The 24,510-nt window shown below is 49.1% G+C and overlaps 1 protein-coding gene across 1 annotated transcript; it reads left to right on the top strand.

Annotated features, from left to right (window-relative positions):
- The first annotated feature begins 457 nt into the window (after nt 1-457).
- On the top strand, nt 458-19,643 carry LOC134949754 (adhesive plaque matrix protein-like). The gene is made up of 4 exons (XM_063938498.1): nt 458-523; nt 2,665-2,892; nt 17,192-18,982; nt 19,101-19,643. Exons 1-4 carry the CDS (start codon nt 458-460, stop codon nt 19,641-19,643), a joined length of 2,628 nt encoding a protein of 875 aa, XP_063794568.1.
- Nucleotides 19,644-24,510: the final 4,867 nt, after the last annotated feature.

Here is a 24,510-nt window from a genome sequence, read left to right as displayed (position 1 = left end):
ACACCAATGTATTCTCACTACATATTTCAGATAACTCACACCAGTAACTAGAAAACAAACTTTATTTAACCAGAATAGTTTAACTTTTTTCATGTTTTTTTAAATTTCCTTTTTTTGCATTCTGCAGATGTCCTATGAGAACCGTGACTTTCTTTCTGGCTTCATCAGCCTGTACTGCAAGGAGGAGTGTCTGTGGCTGACATCCTCACCGGACTACAGCAACAAGCAGAAAAGGGAGGCTGCTTATACACGCATGGTGGAGTACTCCAAGCCCACCTTCTCTGCTGCCTCGGTGGCCTGGGTTCGAAAGAAGATCGCCAATCTACGGACAGTCTTTGTGAAAGAAAATCGCAAGGTGGAGGAGTCCAAGAGGTCCGGGGCCGGTGCAGACAAGGTGTATGTGCCGCAGCTGTGGTACTTTAAAGATCTCAACTTCCTCCTGGAGAAAAGGTCTGCTATGGAGTCCATGGTGGTGATGGCCGAGTTCGAGGAGGGAAGTCTGGACGTGGAGGAGGCCGAAGGGGTAAGTTGCCTTTTAAATTGTTTTACCTAATACATTCCTCCTGCCATGCCACAGTTCCCTCCCCATTGAAGAAGTCATTATATTTTTCACTGACCTCTTTTGCCCTTGCAGTGCCGCGTATAGTTGCAGCAGGTGGTCCCAAAGAGGAAATTGGCGCTGTCACCACAGGCTGGTTGGGATCTTCCAGTCCGGCTGGGAGCAAAGGCATTTGCCTCGTGGCCTTGAGACGGAGCATGTTGTGTAGTATACAACATGCTGTTACTACACAGTCAATTTTGTCCAGTCTCATGTTAATGGGTTTGTGGAAGATCCTGAACCGGTTGCTGAGAATGCCAAATGCATTCTCAACAACCCTGCGGGCCCTAGAAAGGCGGTAGTTGAAAATGCGCCTATCGTGGTTCAGGACTCTTTGCGGGTAGGGCTTCATTATGTGTTCGTGCAGTGCGAAGGCCTCATCTGGTGGGAGATCATGCCAAACAAATCTTATTGACTTTTTTGACTCTGTGATGAAAATAATAGATCAAGGGGGAGCTGTAGATGTAGCATATCTAGACTTTAGTAAGGCATTTGACACTGTCCCACATCACAGACTGCTAAATAAACTTGAAAGCCTGGGGGTGGATTATAAATTAGTGAAATGGATAAGAACCTGGTTGCAGGATAGGAAACAGACAGTTGTAGTTAATGGAGTGCAATCTATGGAGGGAAATGTTACCAGTGGAGTACCCCGGGGATCTGTACTTGGTCCAGTTCTCTTTAATATCTTTGTTGGTGACATTGCAGATGGTATTGAAGGGAAGATATGCCTTTTTGCAGATGATACAAAGATATGCAACAGGGTAGACACACCGGGAGGGGTCAAACAAATGATTGATGACCTAGGTAGGCTTGAGAAATGGTCAAGAACGTGGCAACTACAGTTTAATGCTAAAAAATGCAAAATCATGCACTTGGGTCTCAAAAACCCAAAGGCTAAGTATAGTATCAAGGGTACTATAATGGAAACTACTGAGGAGGAAAGAGATTTAGGAGTCACTATTTCAAGTGACTTGAAGGCAGGAAAGCAATGCAACAAAGCAATGAGAAAGGCAAGTCAGATGCTTGGTTGCATAGGGAGAGGAATCAGTAGCAGGAAAAAAGAAGTGATAATGCCACTGTATAGGTCATTGGTAAGGCCCCATCTGGAATACTGTGTCCAGTTCTGGAGACCCTATCTCCAGAAGGATATAAATACATTAGAGAGTGTACAAAGAAGGGCAACTAAAATGGTGCATGGCCTACATCACAAAACTTACCCGGAAAGGCTAAAAGATCTTAACATGTATAGTTTGGAGGAGAGAAGGGAAAGGGGAGACATGATAGAAACTTTCAAATATATAAAGGGTCTTAACAAAGTTCAGGAGGGAAACATTCTTCAAAGGAAAAGAAGTATTAGAACTCGAGGGCATACATTGAGACTGGAGGGGGGGAGGTTCAGAGGAAATTTAAGGAAAAATTACTTCACAGAAAGGGTAGTGGATAAGTGGAATAGCCTCCCATCAGAGGTGGTAGAGGCTAAGACTGTAGGGCAATTTAAACATGCTTGGGACAGGCATATGAATATCCTTACAAAGAATCAAGATTAAAAAAGGGTTGAGATTGCCTAAAGGATAAAATAAAAAAGGGGCAGACTAGATGGGCCAAGTGGTTCTTATCTGCCGTCAAATTCTATGTTTCTATGTTTCTATGTTTCTATCTGCCACAAACACAAATCCCAGGCCATTCTTTGTTTGCTCCACAGGTGGCAGATGAATGGAGTTGGTGGTGAGCCTATCATAGAAGCGCATATTTTTCAAAGATCCACCATCCGAGCAACGACCATTTTTCCCAACATCCAGGAAAATAAACTCATAGTTTGCATTGACCACCGCCATGAGAACAATGCTAAAGTAGCCCTTGTAATTGTAGTTATCCGACCCGCTGTTGGTGGGTTTGGTGATGCGCACATGTTTCCCGTCTATTGTACCACCACAGTTTGGGTAATTCCAGCGCCTCTCAAAGTCCTCTGCAATATCTTGCCATTCTGCCAAGCTTGTAGGGAACTGTAAAAGAAAAAAAAATAGTTTGACTATCCACTAAATATGTTTCTCTTTATCCTACAGACACCTGAAGAAGACCTCAGCCGTACCCCTGCCCTCATCAACACCTCCCCTGAGGAACCAACCTCTCCGCCGCGACCTACTGGCAAGAGGAAGCCACGGAAAACAAAATTTGTCGAAGACCCTCTCCTAGCGGAGGCCCGTTCACTGCTGCTACGTAAACCAGATGAGTTTGACGACTTTGCTTCGTATGTCAGCAAAACTATGCGGAAGGTTTCTGCGCAGCAGCAGGTAGAGTGCCAGCGCCTGGTGTCGCAGGTTTTGTACCAATCACTCTCAGGGCTTCTGACACCAGAGTGGAGCGTTAATGGCCCAGAACCTCTAGCACCTGCTCCTCATCTCCCATTGTCCTTTTGTTCACCACCACCCACCTACCCTACATCTACTACTCCGCATTCCAGCTATCATTCCGGTTAGCCGCAACCGCAGGCCCAATCCAACTACCCTTCCTCCACTTTCCATCCTCCTCAAACCCCTCCTCATCAAACCATCCACCCTTACCGTTTTAGTCAACCCCCAACCCCATCCACGTACCCTTCCCCCACTTTCCAATCTCCTCCTCAAACCAGCTACCCTTCCCAAGCCAGCCACACATCCACCATCTCCTCCGCTATTATGACCTCCTTGATGTCACAGGGGAGACAAGTGGACGAGGAGACAAGTCTCTTTCAAATGTAGAGTGATTCTCAATTACTGGTGCCCTTGTTATACATACCAACAGGTGTGGTGCAGTCTGATACTACGGTGAGTGTCTACGCTTTCAGGCGGATAATGCACACATGCTGCTAGGGACAGGTTGATGGTACCGGGGACCCATCTTCCTGCCCCTAGCTGCATGTGTGCATTGTGCCCCTGACTGCGGTGCCACTCAACACCGAAGTATCAGAATTCACCACATCTGTTGGTATATATAACATTCCTGCTGCCCTGATATATACTGTGATAGATCTGTTGCACTATGATATACGGCGTTTTAGTGGCGCCGCTTTCAGGTGGACAATGCACACATGCAGCTTGGGTCCTGTTGATGGTGCCGGGGAGCCTGAAGCCGGGCCTACCTGCATGTGTGCATTGTGCCCCTGAAAGCGCTGCCTCTCAAAAAACAATGTATATCATACTGCACCGTACATCATACTGCACTTATATATTGCAACAGATGTGCTGCATTTTGATAATACAGCATTGAGTGTCACCACAGCCAGGGGCACAATGCACATATGCAACTTGGTGCAGGTTGATGGAACCGGGGACCCATCTTCCTACCCCAAGTTGCATGTGTGCCTGTGCCTGCGGTGTCACTCAATGGTGTAGTATCAAAATGCTATATATAGAATTTTGTTATCATGTCTGAATGCGTAATGCATGATGCATAATGAAACCTTTATACTGTTTGAAAAAGTTCAGCCAAGTTGGCTGCATATACAATTATGTCTTGAAATAAAAAGCATATATTTTTTCTACGCAAATTCAGTTTGCAAAATAAAATATTTTGTTATACGACAAGCAATGTGTGGTGTCATTTTCTTACCTTTCAGTACTTGTACTGAAGCACTTTGATAATAGCCTTGCAGGTTTCAGGTATGATGTGTCCCAAAGCCTGCGCAGAGATACAGGTCCCATACTTCAGGTCCTCAAACGACTGTCCAGTAGCAAGGAACTGCAGGGTAGCCACGAGCCTCTCCTCAGCAGGAATAGGAACCCGCCATTTGGTATCCTGCTTCTGTATGAGGGGGGTCACCTGATGCAGCAACTCCTGGAAGGTGTCATCATCCATGCGCAGGAAGTTGCGGTAGTCATCCGGGTTGTTCTCCCTGATCTCATCCAGGAGGGGCATGTAGGAGCGAGTAGGCCGCTTAAGCAGCCACTCCTTGGTCCAGCAAGATCTCTCCTTCCGCATTTGCTGGGCCCTCTCCCTGTCTCCCCTCACCTTCAGCACAGAGTAGCACATGAGAGCCTGGTAGCGAGTAGAATCCATCTCTACACACACACAGCAGTATAGAAACACTTTGTAATGCGAGCAGAACAAAGCAGTGCATGGTAGCTAGCAATGTGGAACAAGCAGCAGGTATAAACCAAACTTCTCTAGTCACAGAGCAAACAGAAGTGCACAGACTATAAAATGGCTGCTTGTTTATATATCCCTCAGATAGGCCAGCCCACTATTTAAAGTTTTCTTAATCTGTCAGATAAATCTGGTGTGCTTTTGGGCAGCGTGAGATGCGCTCATATTCGATCATCCGATACCACCCGATTTCCGGTCGTAAGGGGCATGAGATAAATCTCAGGATTGTATGCACATCGAATGCGCTAAAAATGCACTTTGGATGCGATTTGTCTCAAGGTGAGCTTCAAGGGAAATCGGGGCCGATATCGCGTCGAAAGCAATTGCACAAGTGTATGGGTACCATTAGGGCCAGATCCAGTTAGCCACACTTAATTACCATGGGCTAATTGATTTGCTGGCTCTATTCAATTAGAGCATACTTGCCTACATTGTGATTCTCCTCTCCGGGAGAAGCCCGGAGAGGAGACGCTGCAGGAGTCTTCAGGGGGCGGGGCCGGACTGTGACATCACCAAGCCCCGCCCCCATATCGGAAAATGCCGCGATTCGCGGGTCCGCGGGAAGGGGGCGGGGCTAAAATGACGCGATTTGCGTCATTTTAACCCCTTCCCCACCCGACGGACCTGCAAATACAGGAGATTATCTCTCCATCCTGCTGGCATCACTAGGATGCGAGCAGGATGCGGGAGACCTGGCCACTCTTCCGGGGGTGCGGGGGGCTACCCCAAAAAACGGGAGCCTCCCGCAGCTTCCGGGAGAGTAGGTAAGTATGAATTAGAGCCTTCAGCAGCCCATGGTCAGCACGCATACTGCACTTAATGAGGATTTTTGTTTGAGGCTGAGGGAGGCTCAAACAGAAATACGAATTAAATGCCGTGATCACAGATGCCGCAAACGTGATATCCCATAGCTCCATTAGCAGGTAATTTACCGCATGAGGAAAAAGTAGCTGTGACTGAATAGCCCCTGGACGTTAAAGCCCAAGGCTACCACACTTTTCTCACGTGCAGTAAATTACCACATCTAATTGGATGCGGCCCTAAAGACAGAAAGACTGGGAAAGACAGAAAAAAGAATGTGAGCATTTGTTGTTTTAGAGGAGGGGACTGACCATACTTACCGACAATCTGGCTGCCCCCTCCGGGAGGAGGCAGCCAGGTCGGAGCAGCGGGGGGGTACAGATGCGTCTTGACGCTTAGGGGCGGGGTTGGGGGCGTGGCTGCACTATCACATCATCGTGGCCCCGCCCCCTGTCTAGCAATGCCGTTAATATTGACATTGCAAGGCCGGGGCCAGGATGACGCGAATCGCGTCATCTGACTCCCGGACGCGCACTTTGAACTGCGCCGCCGGGGGTTATGTAGGTGATGCGGGTGGGTTGCGGGTGGTGGGCACTCGTCCGGGAGACTTGCCTTTTCTTCTGGAGGGCCAGGAGCGCCACCCGATTTTCGGGAGCCTCCCGGCCATTCCGGGAGAGTAGGCAAGTATGGGTCTGACCTAATTGGAAGGAGGAGGTAAATAACCAATATGTATACTGCTGTGATGTATACCAGGAAAAGAAGATATACAGCCTTAGAGCAGCCTACATTTATGCAGCAGAGAGGAATGAATGGGCCTGATACAGTAGAAGACACAGTTGCAGCAGCTGTGACGTTTGTCAAAATTTGGGCTGCAACCTACTGACATTACATGGAGCTCCATGCAGTTGCGCTCTGCATCCCCCAGAAGTTATAATCTGAATGCATGCACAGTGCATCTCGGACGCATGCATAGAATAAAAAAATGATGTGTACCCCCAAAGTCTCAACTTCTAAAGGCTGAGAATTTCTAAAAACTGAAATTCACATTATTAACTGCTAGGTGGCGTTAGAGGATTTAAAGTCTTGTTGCATTTTTTTAGAGCTAAAATATATTCTTTAGTCCAGCAGATGGCGATGTAAGGTTAGGACAGATAATGCTATTGTCTTCCAATAATCACACACACACACACACACACACACACACACACACACACACACACACACACACACACACACACACACACACACACACACACACAGCAACTGCAATTGTTGTTCCACTACATTGTCATTGGTACTATCCCTTTAAACTGGGACACTTGTGAATTGCACAGGTTCTGTGTCTGGCTGACTTCAAGCCTGCATTTTGCCCTGGTTATAATCAGCTAGAGAACCTGCGTAATTCACGAGTGTCCCGATTTAAAGGGATAGCATGGTGAGCCTATGTATCTATAATGGGAGCAGGCCTTGTGGTGCAAATCAGTGACATGCGGTGAGGTCAGTGGCTGAGGAGGCACTGGCTGCTACACAACGCCCCCCCCCCCCCTTCTTCTTGGGGGAAAAAGTCCCCTTTGCATCACTAAAACCAGCACCAGGCTGCACCAGCCAGGGGGATAATGTCATAGCAGGGGAGACACTCAGTGTGGGCCGGGGGTCCCCCTGCTATAACATTAAACACCTCCCAAACCAGTAAGCCCGGGGTTGGCATTCCTCAGAAAGTGGGGACCCCAAAAATTTAAATGGGGTCACCACCCCCTGAGCAACAACCAGCAGTGCTATGCCCCGCACCCCTGGTGGCGGTGGGTGCGGGGTTCATGGTATGATAATATTGTTCTTTACAGGCGGTCTACAGGTCCCAGCAAGCCTGCTCCAGCATGCCAGCACTTGGAGAACCACAAGTGCCAGTATGCCCGTACATTAAGGGTCCCACTGGCACCTGTGGTCCTCCTGTAAAGAAAATATTAAAATAAATACAAGACATAGTTTTAATTTATTTTTATTATTCAGGGACTTCACCTGGTGAGCGGCGGCCTTTAAGCTCTTTTTCATGGCCGCCACCCATCCAGGACTTCCATTGGCTCTTCTACCTTCAGGAGCTCTTCAATGCTCTTCCTCCGCAGTCGGACTGACAGCTACTGCCTCACATAAGTCAGCCTGAGAGGGCGGGGCAATGATGCGGCGAGCCGTGATTGGCTTGCGGTGGCCATCTTTAATTTAAAAAATTAAGCTGAGGCACCATTTTCGAAATGGGTACGGCTCTGCTGCCAAACTCTGCAGAATGGCAGGCAGGGATATCGGATCCATGCCTGCCGCCACTGCTTCCCGCATGTCACGATCCGGGTATCTGGACGCCATTTCTTACCTATCAGATGCCTCCTGAGGCTGGCTCAGCGCTCCAGGACCGGATCCCATCTGTTATCCTGATGTGCACATTCCCGCATATTCTCCTGTCTCTCTGGACGCAGTCACAGTAACGCCTTATACATCTGGCATGGCGTCTCCCGCGGCCTCCGCCGCCGTCCCTGAGCTTCTGCATTCAGAGTGGCGATTACGTCAGCCGCGGCCTCCGCTGTGTCCACGTGGTCGGATGTGCATCTGTCAGCCTGGCGTCTCCTGTCTCCGGTGGCCGGCGCCGCCATTACTGTTTTCCAGACCACATGGATTACAATCCAAACTTCCCTCCAAGTGTCTGCATGGGCGCAGCCATCTTGGATTCTGTCAGCTGATCATTCCTACCAATCCGTTGTCAGTATTATTAATTTGCATAATTGCCTAGCCAACGCCTTCCTTGCTGCAGGTATAAATAGGTTGTGCCTGAGCAAGGAAGGCGTCAGTGCTTTGGTTGTCAAACCTAGTTCCAGTTTGTCTCTCTTCTGTGAATGTCTTCCAGGTTCCAGCTCCTGTCTCCAGACTTCTGCTATAGAGACCCGCACCAGCATTCCATCTGCGGTGTAGCCTGACTCTCCGATCCATTCTGGACTCACCTGTTTCCAGCTACAACATCACCTGCTTACAGCTCAGCTTCCAGCAGTGTACAGCTTCTCTTAAAGGGCCGGTGTCCTTTCTGCAGTTTACCACTCTCCACCGGTATTATTATTTCCCCGCTCTCAAATTCTACATTTCATCTACATTGCATCGCTCTCAAGCTTTATTTATTATTTAACTGGTTCCAGCCAGTATCCACTCCGTGCCAACACCTGTCTGGTTCTAACCAGTACCCACAGCAGCATTTTATCTACAGCAGTCCAGCTTTCCCTGGAACACCAGCTGGTACGACCCTGGGCTTTCCTCATTGCTACAGTTGAGCCTGGTAAGGACTTTCCAACTTGCAGATAATAAGAACTGTCTCATACCACCAGAGCTCTGTGGCCCCTGCCACCCTGTAGTACCCAGGAACTGTATTATTATTTCTCTGCTGATTTTTATGTTACTTTTTACTGCTACTGTGATGCATGGAGTTTGTCATAAATAAATATCATTGACTTTTACTCAAGTTGTCGTGGTCACGCCTTCGGGCGGTTTCTCTTCATGTTACTTACATGTCCAGGGGTCTGATACAACCTCCCAGGTTCCGGTACATCTCAGCCCCTACAACTGAGGCTGCCTTCCGTCAGCTCAGGCCCTCAGTTGTGACAGTAAGCACTGACCAAATGAATCCAGCCGGAGACCAGGATCAAGCGGCCAGGCCGATGCAAGAACTGGCAGCCCGACTTGAACATCAGGAGGCTGCACAGGGCCACATCATCCGCTGTCTCCAGGATTTCTCTACTCGGCTGGATGGGATTCAGACAACTCTCCGTGGATCAGGCGCATCTGGGGCATCAACCACAGTGACTCCAACTATAACCCCACCCACCTTACCCGTTTCTGCTCCACGTCTTCATCTTCCAACGCCAGCAAAATTTGACGGATCTCCAAGATTCTGCAGGGGATTTCTCAACCAGTGTGAGATTCAGTTTGAGCTACAACCTGGCAATTTTCCCAGTGACCGTACAAAAATTGCCTACATCATCTCACTTCTCAGTGGCTCAGCCCTTGACTGGGCATCACCGTTATGGGAGAGGTCCGACACCCTGCTATCTTCTTACACTGCATTCGTGTCAACATTCAGGCGCATCTTCGACGAGCCAGGCCGGGTAACTTCAGCTTCGTCTGAGATTCTCCGTTTACGCCAGGGATCACATACTGTAGGACAATATCTTATACAGTTCCAGATCCTGGCATCTGAACTGGCATGGAACGACGAGGCCCTGTATGCTGCATTCTGGCATGGTTTATCCGAGCGTATTAAAGATGAGTTAGCTACCAGAGACTTACCCTCCAAGTTAGATGAGCTAATCTCACTTTGTACAAAAGTTGACTTACGTTTCAGAGAGAGAGCAACTGAGTGTGGAAGATCATCTGCTCCAAAATCTTCTGCTCCTCCTCCTCGCCAACTGTCACCAACTAAAGATGAACCCATGCAAATTGTCCGTTCCCGTTTAACTCCTGCTGAGTGCCGAAGACGTCTCTCTGAGTCTCTCTGTCTGTATTGTGCAGCCCCGTCTCACACTATTCATGCCTGTCCCAAACGTCCGGGAAACTTCAAATCCTAGCTCGCCAAGGAGAGGGCCGGCTAGGAGTAATGATCTCCTCTCCATCTCCTCAAGATTGTAATCTCCCAGTCTCGCTTCAAGTTGCTCAACGTTATCAGAACGTCATTGCCCTCCTGGATTCCGGAGCAGCTGGGAACTTTATTACCGAAGCCTATGTTAAACGGTGGTCCCTACCCACCGAGAGACTTCCTTCCTCCTTTTCCTTAACTGCCGTGGATGGCAGTAAAATTTTTGATACAGTTATTGCTCTAAGGACTCTACCAGTTCGTCTGAGAGTGGGAGTTCTTCATTCCGAACTTATTTCACTTTTAGTGATTCCAAGAGCCACACATCCTGTGGTCCTGGGCCTTCCATGGCTCCGTCTTCACAATCCTACAATTGATTGGACGACTACGCAAATCCTGGCATGGGGTCCCTCCTGTGCTGAGACATGTTTGTTTAAAGTGTTGCCTGTCTGTTCTTCCTCCCCCAGGTCGTCTGATGTTCCACCTCCTCCATATCAAGATTTCACGGATGTGTTCAGTAAAGCTTCTGCTGATATCCTTCCTCCTCATAGAGAATGGGACTGCCCGATTGATCTCGTTCCAGGGAAGGTTCCACCTCGAGGCCGAACTTATCCGTTGTCTCTGCCCGAGACGCATTCTATGGAGGAATACATTAAAGAGAACCTAGCAAAGGGGTTCATTCGACCTTCTTCTTCTCCAGCCGGCGCAGGCTTCTTTTTTGTAAAAAAGAAAGATGGTGGTCTGCGGCCGTGCATCGACTACAGAGGTTTGAACGACATTACCATCAAGAACCGCTATCCTTTACCCCTGATTACTGAGCTCTTTGACAGAGTTAGCGGAGCTACCATCTTTACAAAGCTGGACTTGAGAGGTGCATACAATCTCATCCGGATCCGTGAGGGTGACGAGTGGAAGACCGCATTTAACACCCGTGACGGACATTATGAGTACCTCGTCATGCCCTTCGGATTGAGCAATGCTCCAGCTGTCTTCCAGCATTTCGTCAATGAGATCTTCAGAGACATTCTATACCGTCATGTCGTGGTCTATCTAGATGATATCCTCATTTTTGCCAACAATTTAGAGGAACATCGTTTTTGGGTAAAGGAGGTTCTGTCCCGTCTCCGTGTCAATCATCTCTATTGCAAATTAGAGAAATGCATCTTTGAAGTCAAGTCCATTCCGTTTCTAGGGTACATTGTGTCCGGTTCCGGACTAGAGATGGATCCTGAGAAACTACAAGCAATCCAGAATTGGCCGGTACCCTTAACCCTCAAAGGGGTCCAGAGGTTCTTAGGGTTCGCCAATTATTACCGAAAGTTTATACGAGACTTTTCCACCATTGTGGCGCCTATTACTGCTTTCACCAAGAAGGGTGCTAACCCGTCCAAGTGGTCTGAAGAAGCCATGCAAGCTTTTCATCTTTTAAAACAGAGGTTCATCTCTGCGCCTGTCCTGAAACAGCCTGACATCGACTCTCCTTTCATCCTAGAGGTGGATGCCTCCTCCGTTGGAGTAGGAGCGGTGTTATCTCAGAGGGCTAAAGATGGCCATTTACATCCTTGCAGTTTCTTCTCACGGAAGTTCTCCCCAGCGGAGCGCAACTATGCCATTGGCGACCAGGAGTTGCTAGCCATCAAGCTCGCTCTAGAGGAGTGGAGATATCTGTTGGAGGGAGCTTCTCATTCAATCACCATCCTTACAGACCACAAGAACCTTCTATATCTGAAAGGCGCACAATGTCTCAACCCTCGTCAGGCCAGATGGGCACTTTTCTTTTCCAGGTTCGACTTTAAACTCCAGTTCTGTCCGGGCTCTCAGAATCGCAAGGCCGATGCCGTTTCCCGCTCATGGGAGCAAGAAAATGAGTCAGAGTCTTCAGACAAGCATCCTATTATAAGTCCGTTGGCATTCTCCACGGTAGGGATGGACTCTACGCCCCCATCAGGGAAAAGTTTTGTGAAGCCGACACTAAGGAAGAAGCTCATGCATTGGGCCCATGCTTCCCGCTTTGCCGGACATACAGGTATCCAAAAAACCCTGGAGTTTATCTCTAGGTCCTATTGGTGGCCAACTCTGAAAAAGGACGTTTTGGAGTTTATTGCATCTTGCCCAAAGTGTGCTCAACATAAAGTATCCCGCCAGTCGCCTGCGGGGCAACTGGTTCCACTATCTGTTCCCCGTCGACCATGGACCCATTTGTCGATGGATTTTATTACAGATTTGCCCATGTGCAACAAGTTTAATACCATCTGGGTGGTAGTTGACCGGTTCACCAAGATGGCACACTTCATTCCTCTCACCGGTCTTCCGTCAGCTTCCAAGTTGGCTCAAGTATTCATACAAGAGATCTTTCGACTCCACGGTCTTCCAGAAGAAATTATCTCAGATCGAGGAGTTCAATTCACAGCCAAATTCTGGCGAAGTTTATGTCAAGCCCTCCAAGTCAAGCTAAAGTTTTCCACGGCTTACCATCCTCAGACCAATGGTCAAACCGAGAGGGTGAATCAGGACTTGGAGTCCTTCCTCCGCATCTATGTGTCCTCCTCTCAAGATGACTGGGTTCAATTACTTCCCTGGGCCGAGTTCTGTCATAACAACCAGTATCATTCTTCATCTTCTTCAACACCATTCTTCACCAACTTTGGATTCCATCCTAAAGTCCCTGAGTTCCAACCGCTTCCAGCAACTTCTGTTCCCGCAGTGGATATCACCTTGCATCAGTTTGCCAATATCTGGAAGAGCGTACGATCAGCTCTGCTCAAGGCATCGTTCAGGTACAAGAAGTTTGCGGATAAGAAGCGTCGAGCAGTTCCTGCTCTCAAGGTGGGTGATCGGGTATGGTTATCCACGAAGAATTTGAGGTTAAGAGTTCCCAGTATGAAGTTTGCACCTCGCTATATCGGTCCTTTTAAAATTGATCAAGTCATCAATCCTGTTGCTTACAGACTCCAGTTGCCTCCCTTCTTAAAGATACCCAGGACATTCCATGTTTCCCTGTTGAAACCGCTAATCTTGAATCGGTTTCATTCCTCACTTCCTCCAACTCCGAAAGTCCAAACTCAACGAGGCGTTGAGTATGAAGTAGCCAAGATCCTGGACTCACGTCACCGTTACGGTCAACTTCAGTATCTAAAATATTAAAACCAAGGTTTCAATAGGAAGCGCTGTCCAGTCACAAATCAATTTAAACAAATCACTTTAATTCCACAAACAACATATATGGCCATATATTGACATAAAATATAAATTCATAAGGCTTTAATACAATAATAACAGTATCATTTAAAATTGCAAATCAATTATAAGCAGTTAGTATTGCTCCAAAATCGCGGGCATGCAGTCTTATTCACTTATGTGGTTAGTCATCCACTCCTGATTTATAATCAAATAGCCAAATGGCAATCTTAATTACTGGGTCCAGAGAATGCAATTATCCTTTTAAGAACAATGTTCAATGTCCTCCTACCTCCCGTATTTGGCAATTAACGGGGGCTTTTCAAAAACGGGGACTGTTATTCCTTATAGCTATTTGGTTCACTCCTTGCTGAGTGTTTAGAAAATACTCCTCCCTCCCGTGATTTTCTTACCGGGAATATCTTTGCTGAGTGGAGGTTTTTCTTATATATGATCTGGACACAGGGGATCTCTCAGCCAAAGAGCCTTCAACCCGCCTTCTTACTTTTCTCCTCTGCAGTGTCCGTGCATCTGCTGGTCCCAGCTCTATCGCAGCAGCAGACGAGCACTCGCACTCTCAGACTGCCGGACTGCTACGCCCAATCACGTGACGCGTTTCTCCGCCTCTCCGTTTCCGGATACTCGGCGGCTTCCTCAGACTCATACACGTGGATGACTAACCACATAAGTGAATAAGACTGCATGCCCGCGATTTTGGAGCAATACTAACTGCTTCTAATTGATTTGTAATTTTAAATGATACTGTTATTATTGTATTAAAGCCTTATGAATTTATATTTTATGTCAATATATGGCCATATATGTTGTTTGTGGAATTAAAGTGATTTGTTTAAATTGATTTGTGACTGGACAGCGCTTCCTATTGAAACCTTGGTTTTAATATTTTAGTTTGCTTGCTATAAAGGGTATTTGCAATAACCCTGATTAGGAAGCTGCAGCTCAGTCTCAGGTGTAAGTTTGCCAGTGGTCTAAAGGAACAGGCGCCGAGTATATACTTTTGGTTTTCTTTGTTAACTTCAGTATCTTATTGACTGGAAGGGTTATGGCCCTGAGGAACGTTCATGGACCAATGCTTCTGATGTCCATGCTCCTGCCTTGGTCCGGAGATTCCATTCCAAGTTTCCTCAAAAGCCAAAGAAGTGTCCTGGGGCCACTCCTAAAGGGGGGGGTGCTGTCACGATCCGGGTATCTGGACGCCATTTCTTACCTATCAGATGCCTCCTAAGGCTGGCTCAGCGCTCCAGGACCGGATCCCATCTGTTAACCTGATGTGCACATTCCCGCATCCTCTCCTGTCTCTCTGGACGCAGTCACAGTAACGCCTTATACATCTGGCATGGCGTCTCCCGCGGCCTCCGCCGCCGTCCCTGAGCTTCTGCATTCAGAGTGGCGATTACGTCAGCCGCGGCCTCCGCTGTGTCCGCGTGGTCGGATGTGCATCTGTCAGCCTGGCGTCTCCTGTCTCCGGTGGCCGGCGCCGCCATTACTGTTTTCCAGACCACATGGATTACAATCCAAACTTCCCTCCAAGTGTCTGCATGGGCGCAGCCATCTTGGATTCTGTCAGCTGATCATTCCTACCAATCCGTTGTCAGTATTATTAATTTGCATAATTGCCTAGCCAATGCCTTCCTTGCTGCAGGTATAAATAGGTTGTGCCTGAGCAAGGAAGGCGTCAGTGCTTTGGTTGTCAAACCTAGTTCCAGTTTGTCTCTCTTCTGTGAATGTCTTTCAGGTTCCAGCTCCTGTCTCCAGACTTCTGCTATAGAGACCCGCACCAGCATTCCATCTGCGGTGTAGCCTGACTCTCCGATCCATTCTGGACTCACCTGTTTCCAGCTACAACATCACCTGCTTCCAGCTCAGCTTCCAGCAGTGTACAGCTTCTCTTAAAGGGCCGGTGTCCTTTCTGCAGTTTACCACTCTCCACCGGTATTATTATTTCCCCGCTCTCAAATTCTACATTTCATCTACATTGCATCGCTCTCAAGCTTTATTTATTATTTAACTGGTTCCAGCCAGTATCCACTCCGTGCCAACACCTGTCTGGTTCTAACCAGTACCCACAGCAGCATTTTATCTACAGCAGTCCCGCTTTCCCTGGAACACCAGCTGGTACGACCCTGGGCTTTCCTCATTGCTACAGTTGAGCCTGGTAAGGACTTTCCAACTTGCAGATAATAAGAACTGTCTCATACCACCAGAGCTCTGTGGCCCCTGCCACCCTGTAGTACCCAGGAACTGTATTATTATTTCTCTGCTGATTTTTATGTTACTTTTTACTGCTACTGTGATGCATGGAGTTTGTCATAAATAAATATCATTGACTTTTACTCAAGTTGTCGTGGTCACGCCTTCGGGCGGTTTCTCTTCATGTTACTTACATGTCCAGGGGTCTGATACAACCTCCCAGGTTCCGGTACATCTCAGCCCCTACAACTGAGGCTGCCTTCCGTCAGCTCAGGCCCTCAGTTGTGACACCGCACCTCCGCCACTGACGCTCACATCTCCGCCACGTCCCCGCCGCATTCGCCCGCACCCATACAGAGATGGTAGCGGAACCAGTAATGGATCCGCTGGCCAATCACATCTGGCCTCACTGACGGGGGTGTGCTTTCATGGGTTGAAAGCATGTCCCTATATCAAAGTGGCACTTTAGTAGGTGCCGCTTTCCAATATATTTTCAATGGGCTTTTACTGCCCATGGCTTTCCCATTGACAACGGGAGGCACCACTGTCGACGCCTCCCAAACCCATTCTGACAGTAAAACTGATTAGAACAATATAAAGGAGATACGTAAGACAGGGAATATGTGTCATAAGTATCTTCTGTATTATTTTAATCATTAATGACAGGGGGAGGCACTGCCTCCCCTGACTACACATTCCTGGTGCATATAGACCCATGTTTCCTGAGGAGCCTGCACACCCTCATTGCATATAGCGACCCTGTGGCCTCTGTTGAAGATATTGTGGGACGGTGGCACTGGTGCACTGTAAGCTCTGGCACAGCCTACACTGCACATGCACTGGCACGAAGGGTTGCAACGGCCCACTGTACACTGGCCCCTTCCTCTCGTAAGATGCCCCTGTACCTTGTGTACCAACTGTTCCCCATGCCTCTTAGATTGTAAGCTCATTTGATCTAGGCCATCTTCACCATCTTCATATCATTGCATGTAATTGTCATGTCTTCATACCATCAATACACATTGCTATGTAATATGTCAGTGCTTTGTATGTAAGGGCTAATAATGATAATGCTATTCATATCCCTACACCTCACACATACTTCTCACATTCATTCCATAAAAGGAAAAGATAATGAGATGATAATTGCAAATAGTTGGCATATTCACAGAACATACCAGTTAACTACCTTGCAATGTCCCGTAGGCCATACTGTCAGCTTCTACTAACAGACTCATTCCTGAAACTTTATATTCAATCTTCTACTGTACCGCTTTAGTGCCAGTATGCCGCTATGTAATCACGTAATACAATCATTGGCACCAAGAGGGAGGGGGGAGTTGCGGGTACTAATTACCCAAACCTGGGCTTGTTGGAGGGGTCTGTCAGGGGTCCAGCTAGGGCCTGGGTCAGCTGCTAAGGGGGACATAAGTTGACATGATGAACTGGCAACAATCCATCCCTGGTGGTCTAGTCTTACCTTACCTTCTCCAGACAGCTCTAGCGACAGCTCCAGCATCTTCTTCTGGGTCCTTGTGGTCACATGAGGATCAGTTGCGGCACAGACATCTGTGCAGTGGCATTCCGGTGAGTATTTCTCCTGCTATACCTCACCCTAACTCTTCCCCTAGTGCCTAACCCTAACTCCCCAGAAGCCTAACCTTTACCTCCCACCACAGCCAAACCCTCCTGGCATCCTCAGAAAGCCAAACCCTCCCGGCATCCTCAGAAAGCCAATCCCTCCCGGCATCCTCAGAAAGCCAAACCCTCCCGGCATCCTCAGAAAGCCACACTCTTCCGACATCCTCAGAAAGCCAAACCCTCCCGGCATCCTCAGAAAGCCAAACCCTCCCGGCATACTCAGAAAGCCATACCCTTACGGCATCCTCAGAAAGCCAAACCCTCCCGGCATCCTCAGAAAGCCAAACCCTCCCGGCATACTCAGAAAGCCATACCCTTCCGGCATCCTCAGAAAGCCAAACCCTTCCGGCATCCTCAAAAAGCCAAACCCTTCCGGTATCCCCAGAAAGCCAAACCCTCCCGGCATCCTCAGAAAGCCAAACCCAGCCGGCATCCTCAGAAAGCCAAACCCTACCGGCATCCTCAGAAAGCCAAACCCTCCGGCATCCTCAGAAAGCGAAACCCTCACGGCATCCTCAGAAAGCCAAACCCAGCCGGCATCCTCAGAAAGCCAAATCCTCCCGGCATCCTCAGAAAGCCAAACCCTTCCGGTATGCTCAGAAAGCCAAACCCTCCCGGCATCCTCAGAAAGCCAAACCCAGCCGGCATCCTCAGAAAGCCAAACCCTTCCGGTATGCTCAGAAAGCCAAACCCTCCCGGCATCCTCAGAAAGCCAAACCCAGCCGGCATCCTCAGAAAGCCATACCCTCCCGGCATCCTCAGAAAGCCAAACCCTCCGGTATCCTCAGAAAGCCAAACCCTTCCGGCATCCTCAGAAAGCCAAACCCAGCCGGCATCCTCAGAAAGCCAAACCCTCCCGGCATCCTCAGAAAGCCAAACTCTTCCGGTATCCTCAGAAAGCCAAACCCTCCCGGCATCCTCAGAAAGCCAAACCCAGCCGGCATCCTCAGAAAGCCAAACCCTCCCGGCATCCTCAGAAAGCCACACCCTTCCGGCATCCTCAGAAAGCCAAACCCTTCCGGCATCCTCAGAAAGCCAAACCCTCCCGGCATCCTCAGAAAGCCAAACCCAGCCGGCATCCTCAGAAAGCCAAACCCTCCCGGTATCCTCAGAAAGCCAAACCCAGCCGGCATCCTCAGAAAGCCAAACCCTCCCGGCATCCTCAGAAAGCCAAACCCTTCGGGCATCCTCAGAAAGCCAAACCCTCTCGGCATCCTCAGAAAGCCAAACCCTCCCGGCATCCTCAGAAAGCCAAACCCTCCCGGCATCCTCAGAAAGCCAAACCTAGCCGGCATCCTCAGAAAGCCAAACCCTCCCGGCATCCTCAGAAAGCCAAACCCTCTCGGCATCCTCAGAAAGCCAAACCCAGCCGGCATCCTCAGAAAGCCAAACCCAGCCGGCATCCTCAGAAAGCCAAACCCTCCCGGCATCCTCAGAAAGCCAAACCCTCCGGTATCCTCAGAAAGCCAAACCCTTCCGGCATCCTCAGAAAGCCAAACCCAGCCGGCATCCTCAGAAAGCCAAACCCTCCCGGCATCCTCAGAAAGCCAAACCCTTCCGGTATCCTCAGAAAGCCAAACCCTCCCGGCATCCTCAGAAAGCCAAACCCAGCCGGCATCCTCAGAAAGCCAAACCCTCCCGGCATCCTCAGAAAGCCACACCCTTCCGGCATCCTCAGAAAGCCAAACCCTCCCGGCATCCTCAGAAAGCCAAACCCTCTCGGCATCCTCAGAAAGCCAAACCCAGCCGGCATCCTCAGAAAGCCAAACCCAGCCGGCATCCTCAGAAAGCCAAACCCTCCCGGCATCCTCAGAAAGCCAAACCCTCCGGTATCCTCAGAAAGCCAAACCCTTCCGGCATCCTCAGAAAGCCAAACCCAGCCGGCATCCTCAGAAAGCCAAACCCTACCGGCATCCTCAGAAAGCCAAACCCTTCCGGTATCCTCAGAAAGCCAAACCCTCCCGGCATCCTCAGAAAGCCAAACCCAGCCGGCATCCTCAGAAAGCCAAACCCTCCCGGCATCCTCAGAAAGCCACACCCTTCCGGCATCCTCAGAAAGCCAAACCCTTCCGGCATCCTCAGAATGCCAAACCCTCCCGGCATCCTCAGAAAGCCAAACCCAGCCGGCATCCTCAGAAAGCCAAACCCTCCCGGTATCCTCAGAAAGCCAAACCCAGCCGGCATCCTCAGAAAGCCAAACCCTCCCGGCATCCTCAGAAAGCCAAACCCTTCGGGCATCCTCAGAAAGCCAAACCCTCTCTGCATCCTCAGAAAGCCAAACCCTCCCGGCATCCTCAGAAAGCCAAACCCTCCCGGCATCCTCAGAAAGCCAAACCTAGCCGGCATCCTCAGAAAGCCAAACCCTCCCGGCATCCTCAGAAAGCCAAACCCTCTCGGCATCCTCAGAAAGCCAAACCCTCCCGGCATCCTCAGAAAGCCAACATTGCAGTGTCCACAAAACTGCTACTGCTTGTGATCGCATGCTGGTAGCCGCCCAGCACAGGGCAATTGTGATCACATCGCTAAATAAGGGAAGCCCGCCTGCCTCCGCAGCCTAGCTACAAAGGCAGTCGGGCTGCTGCCATGTTTCCTGTCGCAGCGGCTGCATGTGCCGTCACGCGGCGACCCCAAACCTGCCCCCATTTCCTACACCATGCCCCCACAATGCCGAGCGGATAACCCCGACTGCCTCGCGAATGCCTCTTCCTGTCAATCATGCAAAGGCGTTCGCATCAATGCAATGCAATCACATTGCCGGCCTGCACATGCGCAGATTGGGCCCTGCATGTGCGCAGTACCCGGAAAACCGGTATTATGAGATCGCATCACAACAGCACTGCATACTGAATGAAGGCCCTTATGCAGTATCTCTATGGTTTAATGCGCAGGGTAAAGGCTGTTTTATTGAATAACTCTGACTTCTGTTAGGGCTCATAGGTATATTGGTTTGCTGAGCATAATGGCAAGCACCAGAAAAGAGACGGGCAGAGCGAATGCATTGGTAGTTTAGCCCATGCACTGAGGAGGAGGAGCTGTCAATCTTACATTCAGGTTAATCTCACATCTTCTGAAACACATCCTGCGCGGTAAAAGGGCTTTACTACGCCCTGTGCCAGCCATGCCCCCTGAGTGCATGGCATCATGATATCATGCAGAGGGGGCAGGGCTAGAGCATTCTGAGGATGCTCCGTGGGGCTGTAAGAGCGTCCAAATGATGCTCCGGGCGGCACTGCAGTAGCGATTCTGTCTGGATGCTGCCATATTCCGGGCACTCTGCTAGTCAGATGCAAGGACTGTCGGTGAGCTGCGGTGCCATACACAGGGCTTTGCACTCTGGGGGGTCATTCCGAGTAGATCGCTCGCTAGCAGTTTTTAGCAGCCGTGCAAACGCTAAGCCGCCGCCCTCTGGGAGTGTATCTCAGCTTAGCAATTGCATCGCAGAACGGCTACAAATTTTTTTTTTGCAGTTTCTGAGTATCTTCAGACCAACTCAGCGCTTGTGATCACTTCAGACCATTCAGTTCCGGATTTGACGTCACAAACACGCCCTGCATTCGGCCAGCCACACCTGCGTTTTTCCTGGAACGTCTGCGTTTTTTCGAACACTCCCTGAAAACGGTCAGTTGACACCCAGAAACGCCCACTTCATGTCAATCACTCTGTGGCCAGCAGTGCGACTGAAAAGCTTCGCTAGACCTTGTGTAAAAATACATCGGCCGTTGTGAAAGTACGTTGCGCGTGCGCACTGCGCCACATATGCATGCGCAGAAGTGCTGTTTTTTTCCTTAATCGCAACGCAGCGAACATTTTCAGTTAGCGATCAACTCGGAATGACCCCCACTGTGCGGTTGTACCACTCACAGGGGGTAATTCAGAGTTGATCGCAGCATCAAATTTGTTAGCAGTTGGGCAAAACCATGTGCACTGCAGGGGGGGGGGGGGCAGATATAACATGTGCAGAGAGAGTTAGATTTGGGCGGGGTGTGTTCAATGTGAAATCTAAATTGCAGAGTAAAAATAAGGCAGCCAGTATTTACCCTGCACAGAAACAATGGCCCTCATTCCGAGTTGTTCGCTCGCTAGCTGCTTTTAGCAGCATTGCACACGCTAAGCCGCCGCCCTCTGGGAGTGTATCTTAGCTTAGCAGAATTGCGAACGAAAGATTCTCAAAATTGCGAATAGAAATTTCTTAGCAGTTTCTGAGTAGCTCGGGACTTACTCTGCCACTGCGATCAGTTCAGTCAGTTTTGTTCCTGGTTTGACGTCACAAACACACCCAGCGTTCGCCCAGGCACTCCCCCGTTTCTCCAGCCACTCCCGCATTTTTCCCAGAAACGCCAGCGTTTTTTCACACACACCCATAAAACGGCCAGTTTCCGCCCAGAAGCACCCACTTCCTGTCAATCACACTCCGATCACCAGAACGAAGAAAATTCCTCGTAATGCCCTGAGTAAAATACCTAACTTTTGAGTAAAATAACTAAGCACATGCGCTCTGCGAACATTGCGCATGCGCAGTAAGCGACTAATCGCAATATAGCGAAATTCGGCAACGTGAGGGCCAATATAACCCACCCAAATCTCTCTATCTGCACATGTTATATCTGCCCCCCCCCCCCTGCAGTGCACATGGTTTTGCCCAACTGCTAACAAATATGCTGCTGCGATCAACTCTGAATTAACCCCTACACACCCCTAGTTACGGCCCAGACACAACTCTTCTAGCTGAGTTGTGTTGTCTTTTGGGGGTTGCAGATCTTAGCAAGTTCTACCAGGCGATGACTCGGGAAACCCAAACCCGATTCATTATGAATCACTGGCAACCACTCACACACATACCAGAAAAAGGGGTAAGAGTCACTTGGCACATTCATTAAATGGCCATGCAAATTAAAGCCCCTTAGCCTGATAATGAAAAGTAATGCTAATGGATGTTGTCCTTGGGATAGACATAAGGTGGCTCAGCTCAGTATAACCATGAAATATGAATACTGCAGACGTAATGCAAAATATTAACTAAACAACATAACTGCGACGCTAGCATGTGATGATAATGTTTAGCAACAGCATGCAGTAACAATATTCATAATTGGTAGATTTAGCAGTAGCAGCATTCTCAGTAGGGTAAGTCAGTAACTATCATTCCTCAAATGAGACTGCTAGGAATACAGGGGGTAATTCAGACCTGATCTCCGCTGTGCGTTTTTGCACAGCAGGCGATCAGGTCTGAACTGCCCATGCGTATGCACCGCAATGCGCAGGCGCGACGGACTGCAGCGTCAGGGAGCGCCGGGCAGCGACGTGATGGTCCGAAAAATCCGAATGCACCGGCAATCGCAAGAAGATTGACAGTAAGAGGGCGTTTGTGGGTGGCAACTGACCGTTTCTATGGAGTGTCCAGAGAAACGCAGGAGGAACCCGGCGTTTTGTGGGAGGATTCGTGACGTCAGCTCCGGGCCAATCATCGCAGCAGCTGAGTAAGTCCTGGGCTGTGCAGAGACTGCACAAACTTCTGTTTGTGCAGCTCTCCTGCACATGCGATCGCACACCTGCACAGCGAATTCCCCCTCCCCCTGTAGGCGGCGACTACCTGATCGCAGGGATGCAAAAAATGCACCCTAGCGATCAGGTCTGAATTACTACCACTGGCTGCTGTATAGCACGGCAGTGGCAGCGAGTGCATTATGCAGATTGAGAGAAGAGATTGCTGCTGTCAGATTCCTGGACCTTCTGCAGACCAGCACACAGCAGCGAGTGCTGGGTTGGGGAGAGAAACTGCTTCAGCAATCCTGCCCAATGTACAACTGAACCAGGCCCCTCCAACAAGCCTGGGCAAAGAGTACCCTCCCCCTGCTACACTGAGCTGCGCCAATGGGTCATACTTCCTAACTTCAAGGCAGACTGTGACTATGCAGCACCAGTACCAATAGTGACAACAGGACAGAGTCCTCAAATAGGGACTGCCCACTGAAATTGGGATGGTTGGGAGGCATGCAGTTACAGAAATGTTCCATTCCTGTTAACAAAATCAGCCTAGGTTATTTCAATTGTAAAAGAAGTGGGAAAACCAGAAAAAGAGAATTCCAACTCTGGAAAAAGAATAGGTTTGACAGGCATGGTATGTAGCATATCTACCCAAATAAGGACAGATATAGAAACATGCTTCGCTCTCACTAGTATTCTATTGTCCCTAAAAGGACAGACCAAGGTGAGCTTGTCGTTAGTGCCAAAATAGTTTCCAAAACATTTTGTTACTGGGGAGGATTTTTGAAGGACGGTATGCTAGGTGCTGTCTGCGCAGACCAAAGTGCACTACAATTCCCAGCATAGCCTAGTTGTAATCTAATTTCTTTACATTTGTAATACTCCGTTAATAAATATTAATTTAGAAAACCCAGAGCATAAAGGGCCCCATACACTAGAGCGATTATGCCCGATTCCAGTCCAATTCGGGCATTCGGCCCGATATATTGGGTGAAACCGGGCATTTTTTAGGTGTCTCCGGGCCGATCCGATCGCGCGTTCCCGTGAGCATCAGATCAGATCCTCTAGATTCAATGTGCTGCACATTCAATCTGGTCCGACCCTTGGGGCAAGGCTGGGATCGCCCAGGATACATCGGATGCAAAAGGACAGCATCCGATGTATCCTGGGGGATCCTGTCTCCCCGGGAGGCTGCTGGGGTGATCGCCTGCGATCGCCTCCGACATGAGGTCGGACAAGTGTATGGGGCCCTTAAGAACGAAGAGTCGGAACTGTTTTTTTTAATATACAGAGGGATCTGGTCAGAATGTCGACACCAGAATGTCAACAGATTCTGAATGTCGACAGAATGAGAAGACATACCCTGGTTTAGGTGGCACCAATATGATTTCAAGGGACTGTCCATACACACCAACATCTAGAACTTATGTCACAACTGCCGGGAAAGATAAGTGGTGCGTAGGTTCATTGCTGAGAATTTCAGTGCTATATAGGGGAGGGGAATAAGGTTAGGGATAGACCAGCATTTTAGGAGCCATACACCAGCCATGCTAACCAAACTTGAAACAGGAACAGCAACAGCTGAACCAAACAACAATACTTAACCAAGTAACAGTGCAGGAAGAACAAAGCACCGGGCGGGCGCCCAGCATCCTCTACGAACTACGAGAAAAGGATTTACCGGTAGGTAATTGAAATCCTATTTTCTCTTACGTCCTAGAGGATACTGGGGATCTATTTAGTACCATGGGGAAGTACCAAAGCTCCCAAACCGGGTGGGAGAGTGCTGATGTTCCTGCAGAACTGATTGACCAAACTGAAGGTCCTCAGAGGCCAAAGTATCGAACTTGTAGAACTTTGCAAAGGTGTTCGA

The sequence above is a fragment of the Pseudophryne corroboree genome, chromosome 8, assembly GCF_028390025.1.
Source record: "Pseudophryne corroboree isolate aPseCor3 chromosome 8, aPseCor3.hap2, whole genome shotgun sequence".
NCBI lineage: Eukaryota > Metazoa > Chordata > Amphibia > Anura > Myobatrachidae > Pseudophryne > Pseudophryne corroboree.
The sequence above is the reverse complement of the archived record's forward strand: the minus strand, read 5'-3'. Positions and strand labels throughout refer to the sequence as shown.